General features: G+C 43.8%; 1 protein-coding gene across 1 annotated transcript in view; it reads right to left on the bottom strand.

Annotated features, from left to right (window-relative positions):
- The window catches only part of T265_02977 (hypothetical protein), a gene marked incomplete at both ends in the record, with an annotated part of 8,431 nt that extends 2,713 nt beyond the window's left edge, over nt 1–5,718 (bottom strand). The window contains 6 exons of the mRNA XM_009167356.1: nt 1,342–1,627; nt 2,453–2,911; nt 4,843–4,930; nt 4,967–5,297; nt 5,338–5,518; nt 5,559–5,718. Coding sequence (XP_009165620.1) covers nt 1,342–1,627; nt 2,453–2,911; nt 4,843–4,930; nt 4,967–5,297; nt 5,338–5,518; nt 5,559–5,718 — 1,505 coding nt within the window. The remainder of the gene's footprint in view (nt 1–1,341; nt 1,628–2,452; nt 2,912–4,842; nt 4,931–4,966; nt 5,298–5,337; nt 5,519–5,558) is intronic.
- Nucleotides 5,719–6,563: the final 845 nt, after the last annotated feature.

The raw sequence follows: 6,563 nt of genomic DNA on the forward strand, positions 1-6,563 counted from the left end.
GTAAGTCAGAAGAACGCGTAAGTACGGACACGGGTGTATTGGGTACACGCGGCCAAACTGGTCCGCTTTCGTGGCAGGCAAGCAAAAACAACTGAGTCACATATCCAGTCAACCCACAGCGCTCACACGAGCCAACCAATCGGACACATCCAATCAGCCACTCACGTTATCAGTCAGATCGATGGTGGAACGACGAACGGACACGCACACGCGCAAACTCTCTGACACACCGAAGCAGCTACTACATTTATTACTGACGGGATTCTGACACACCGAAGCAGCTACTACATTTATTAATAACTGACGGGATGTAATCATATCAACCGTTGTAGTGGCTCGCGTGGTTGATGAATCGTCTTTGCGATTCCGTTGCTTAAACCTGGGTATCGGGTCATCAGCAGTTACAAAACAGGAAAAGAGACATTGTACCAGCACAATAATTGGCCCCATATAACGCTTAGTGTACATTCATAACTGGCTGTTAAACTATAAGGTAACGAGAAGTAGACTTGATAGTCCAGCGCCCGATTTTTACTGAAGAACGCAGATTAAGTTACAGGATGATATCATTGAAAAAAGCCGCGTTGCAAAGCGTGACTTACGCAACAAGATATGATAATTCATATCAACCGAGCTAAAATTCGGGCCAACTACATATGATTTGTACACTACTTAGCTGACCCGTCATATACCAATCAGTGGTTAGAGCGCGAATGTACCGACCGGAAGGGTTCGAACCCGGTCTCCGCCTTTTAACTCCCCTTTTCTAGGCTTTGCTCCGTTGTAGACCGTGCTAGAATACTTCAGACGATCCAGAGACCTTCCTGACCTGCAGGTTCTTAGTGGCCCGTCGAAGCGCGGTGGTGTTGCTGACTGTTGTTTGGATCGATGGTTAGGGGTAAATAAAGTAGAGATGAGCATACGACCCATACATGAAAGAGGAAGCTCAGTTTCCGCCTCCATATGTTTTGTCTAGTTGTGAACATTGCTTATGAGGACTGAAAAAGCACACGAAAGAAGGATAACGTTTCAACAAAATGATGATTTTTGAACGAAAGATTGAGATCTTTTGTTTTTTGAACCTACGTATTAGGTCTGTTGAGAAACAAAAAAGCATTTTAAGTGCTTGCAAGATTTGAAGGGGCGGGTTTACTCCGAACCAAAGTAGCAAACAAGCCTGCGCTCGTAATCATGCACGTTTGATTTTTAGCCTCTGATAATGACTCAAGAATGTTTACTTCTCACCGGATTCGAAAACATTTCATCTAAACAGAGATGGGAGGAAAAAACATTTTCATTACCAGGACCCATTCGGATGTTCCGTTGACATAATGTACTTACAAATATTGCATGTACGTGCTGGCCCAGTTTGGCAGAGCCAACTCACGGGCCGCTGCTGGTGTATTTCTACGGACGTAATCCAGATCGGGCGGTGTGAGCTGATAAGAGACGACGGCAGCGGGTAGAAGGTAACCGTGGTTAGCGTCCGGCGGATACTCATCCCATCGTTGCAGCACTCGGCGGAACTTGTAGGAAACAGTGACCTGGTGCCCGGGCGGGATCAACAGCACCAGCTCCATATGACCCATACGTTCCCGAGAAATACTTGGCACAAGGTGAGACTTGACTGAAATGGGACAATAGCAACCAAACCATGTACATTAACAGGATATGAATTTTACAGACAAGGCCCAACAAACATGAGACATGTCATAGCAACAAACCAAATGAATATTTCAACGGTAGAAATGGCATGCCTATGATATTTCACGGCCACAAAAACAGCAGTTGATTCAGTGTGATGGAATGTTGGACCCAAGTAATTCACAAGAGATGGTAAGCCGTAGCACCATGTAAATCAAAGCTCTGATTCAGTTAACCTGTTGCTGGCGCATAAGAGTACCGTATCAAGTGTGCGTGCGATTTTGATACCCGCAGCCGGATGAATGAGCTATATTCAACGCCAAATCTGCCAGGTCCTTACCCATTTGATTCTCGCATTGGGAACAGTGGCTGGAGGGCATAATCCTGAAACATAGGAGACCAATGAATTCTAATGGAAAGCTGATGAATAGCAATCCCACAAGATACAACGATTGGTCTTACCGTATTAACATAGCTGGTATTTTTTGCCAGCTCTTAAGAGAACTATAGGTAGAGACGTATTATGGATAAATATCCATAGGAAAACCGATTTGGAAAGAACACAATTCCACAAAGCCACTCCTTGGACACAACTCACATAGTTTTACTGTTTGCAGCGAGGTACAACAGTCTGAGGTTTAAAGGAACGTTGGCACCAGCTTTGAAAGGAAAGCACAGGCGTTAGGGATTGTCCAACATCCCACAGGCCAGAACTTAATGAACTATACTAACATCAAAAGGGCAATCATACACCACTGGGCATTATTCCATCATTATCCGGGAAAACGCAAGAAAAGTACACTATTACCTGGATACGACGACATCCATTTACCAGTTCCTTTGCTTCGTACCTCCACCTTCAAGGTACTGAAGAGTACTTGCGTGTACCAAGGTATAAAGTCCATATACACCACATGCAATGGAAAGGTAGCTCGGTTGGTAAGCAAGGCGCGTATACCACCATCCGCAGTGCCTGATCCAATGAGATATTTAGAAACAGATACCAATGGTAGGTCTGATGCGCTGGGTTGTCGCATCTGGGCAGGCGGTGTGAACAGTGATTTATCTTTCGCCCCATTAAGAAGTTCGGATGAAGCATAAACTGCTTGGACTCGCAGATCAGTAATGTTGTAAGAATCGGGTGATGGAGTGTCAACTTGAATTGTAGTCGTCATAGGAGAGGATAGTAAGAAGACCTGACTGGACTCAGCAGGGCCGCATACACCTTGAATCGAAGATCCCAGCATCCCTTGAATAGACCAAGGAGCTAAGGAAAGGGGGAAACCATTCCAGGTTGTGAAGCAGAAGTACAGAGGAAACTATGGACTTCCTAAATAGCTAGGTACAGACAGGTGAATGGGAATAAAACTGATCTTAAGACCTTTGCTTATAATTGTAGATGTAAGATGGAGTGTGAAAATATAGCAAACTCTTATTCGCAGTGGGTAGTTCATGCAAGGCGCTAAGACCGCAAATTCACCACAACGGTCAGAAACACACCGTTATGTTGTTAACGGGACGGAGAAAGGTGTGAGAAGAAAAGACCAGAAAGTTCTACGCTATGGTTCGCGAATTCACTAGAATCGCCCTTACTATCGATAGAAAAGTATCAAACATAGGCTTAGTCTCTATACTGGTTGTGCCTTGTTGTTATCGTTAACGAAGATGGGGAAGACCTAATGTCCGCCGAAAAAATTAACCGAAAAGTGTCCATATTAATATAATATATAATATATATAATATATATAATATAACAATGTGTACACTAAACGTACCTAAAGATGCTATAAAACAAAAGCCAGTATTCACCTCTGAAGATGTAAAACGGGACACCTTACTCCATGTGATCCTGTTTAACTGTCACTCGGACAGTCTCACAATGACGGATTATCTCCATTCATCTCTACTCATGTATAACAAATGCGTCCACAGTGGACGCACTCACCACTAACGAAAAGAACGCTGATGTTTTACGAGTTGTTACCAGATGGATCATAGAGCAACATGAAGTCAAGTCTTTCAGCTGTTTGTGCCTTTTTGTTATCGTTAACGAAGATGGGGAAGACCTAATGTCCGCCGAAAAAATTAACCGAAAAGTGTCCATATTAATATAATATATAATATATATAATATATATAATATAACAATGTGTACACTAAATGTACCTAAAGATGCTATAAAACAAAAGCCAGTATTCACCTCTGAAGATGTAAAACGGGACACCTTACTCCATGTGATCCTGTTTAACTGTCACTCGGACAGTCTCACAATGACGGATTATCTCCATTCATCTCTACTCATGTATAACAAATGCGTCCACAGTGGACGCACTCACCACTAACGAAAAGAACGCTGATGTTTTACGAGTTGTTACCAGATGGATCATAGAGCAACATGAAGTCAAGTCTTTCAGGTCAACTTCCATATCAAGATGGGATGGCGTAATATAAACATCGCGGCTCACACAAATCCTGATATTCTGCACGGTTTATGATTACATGACAGACTCAACGATCATTGACTGTACTCATGAACAAATGGTTGACGAAACACTACTATGATGGAAAATGTGCCTCGGGGTACCCTAACAAAGCTACCGTGTGTGCACTTTGGTAGACATTTAGAACTGGATGAAATTCAATGACAGTTCCTGGTATGGTATACATCCAACCAATCTGCTGTGTATCACATCCGTAGTTTTTTATCGCGTACCTCAAGAAGGGTGGACTGACACCTCAAATGCCCATCCGTGAAAATCACTGCTTGTGAGGCACTGATAAGTCTAATGAACGAATGAGTGCATATGTGGTGACATCCTCATCAACAACTAAGATTATTAAGTTTTCTGATGATAGCCTATTGCCCGATTAGTACAAGGGTCGTCGTCACACTCGGTGTGAGCGGCCAACAACGTGTTGTTGACTTCTAATAACGGCGCACCCAAAGCTTAACTATTTGTATTACAGCACGCGAGTTACAGTGATTATTTTTGCCAGTTTATCCATCTTAAGTATTCGGAGTGAGAACCAATGAAAACCCCTGAAAGGATACCTCGCATTTAGGGACAGATCAGAAGACCATGGCTGGCATCCTATATATCCCGTATACACATAGGAACGCCAGATTGACTGAAAGGTTTCCCATCGGCTACTTTCATGGAATTGGATTAATCGTAAGATAGAGTGCAGAACAACTCACAGTGGAGGTTTCCATAAAGCAAGCGTCGATCGAAAACAGCCGTCAGAGTCTGAGTTAGCTCATAACCCAAGGAAGAACAAGAAGCGTCCTGAAAATTCGTCCGATAATAAGACTGATGACTTACCCAGCAGGTTCGGCGTATATTAACAGACAGGTCGATGTAGTTCGAACGAAATAATGAAGTGGGTACAAGAAGAGTAGCGAGACCCCTTAGATTCTTGCATGGCAGTAGTTTCACCCACGGGGTGAAGTTTTCACTACACAAACCTTCGCCTGGCATTTGTGCGTAGCGCACGCGATCAGTACCATTTCTCTTGTCTCTAGGGTTGACGATTCCAGTGGGTCTAAAGGACCATCGCGGAACGACCGAAAAGGTTCGACTGGAAAGACGAGCCAGTGAAGCACAAAACTGGCCGGACAAAGCATGGGTCAGCTCAAACCATGCTTGATCAACGCTAGATACAAGATAGATAGATAGATACAATGCAATATTACTTGGTAGTATCATGTTTGAACCAAGACCACAACTCCGCCCCAGCTGGGGCCGTCATCATGAAATTGCGACCCCAGTGTTCATCATCCCAGTGTCCACGGACCATAGAAAGGTGCAGTTCCTCAACAGAATACTTGGTGAGGATATCGAACATGGACTTTGGAACAATATTTCGATGTTGCTCTTCAGGAAGTAGGGAAATTAACAATCAAACGTGTCTTACTTGGTTGTTCATATTCCGGTGTTCTAGAGACAAATTGGAAGTGGAACGCAGTGAAGCCTCCCCCCAACTCCTTGATAAGGAGCTCTTCATTGAAGTTCTCATGACATAACACATCACCGAGCACCACCATACACAGTAGTAGAATGGATATAACAAACATCCCTTGAAAAGCTACAAATGAGGTAAATCATAGACAATATACAGCAAAAGGTGCAAATTCATCTATTCACAAGTCCATGCAACTAACCGGTTACTTTTTGCCAGGGTTTTCGAAGGCGAACACTTTGTAACAATGTGATCGTGATTACCCTTCCAACGTCGCCTTTTGCCCACAGAGGCTGTACTCTAGGCATCAAAAAGTTCCCACGACGTGCACTGAGAATGAAGGCCGGAGATGACTGATTCCTAAGGAGCAGTCGATAATATCACATAAAGTGAACAGGATGGACCAAGATGAATTTCATCCACTCACTCACTCCAAAAACTAGACAGCAAGGTACCAATGACGGACAATTAATTCCCAAAACAGTGAGGAAAAAATTACGGTGCGCTGAACAAGCTGACTCACACTGTACACACGTGTAAAACACCACATACGACAGCCGCGAGAGTCGTGAACTGTGAATTAATCAATTCAATCGATTTAAAGGCCATAAAAGGTGTACCATAGTCACATTAGTTTCAGACGCTATTGTTTCGATCACCGGGAAGTGGGATAGTGTATGACATACAGCCAAGTTTTGGCAGCGATGGAATGTTTGGTTATCTCGGGAATTGAGCAGCTACGTACTGAAGACGATAGCTTTGATGCACAGGCGCCACTGATCGCGCGATTGCATCAAATCTGCCAGTGTCATTAACCATTGGTGAGTCGAGTCCCGGGGTCCCCATCCGACCCGACTCAGGTATTAGTTACCAGGTCATACACACTGTCCACCTCTTGGCCGCTTCCACTCAGAACAGGGCTGGGTGAAAAGACCTCTGTCAGGAACATGGTCTTCTGGC

The sequence above is a fragment of the Opisthorchis viverrini genome, assembly GCF_000715545.1.
Source record: "Opisthorchis viverrini unplaced genomic scaffold opera_v5_39, whole genome shotgun sequence".
In the NCBI taxonomy this organism is placed as follows: domain Eukaryota; kingdom Metazoa; phylum Platyhelminthes; class Trematoda; order Opisthorchiida; family Opisthorchiidae; genus Opisthorchis; species Opisthorchis viverrini.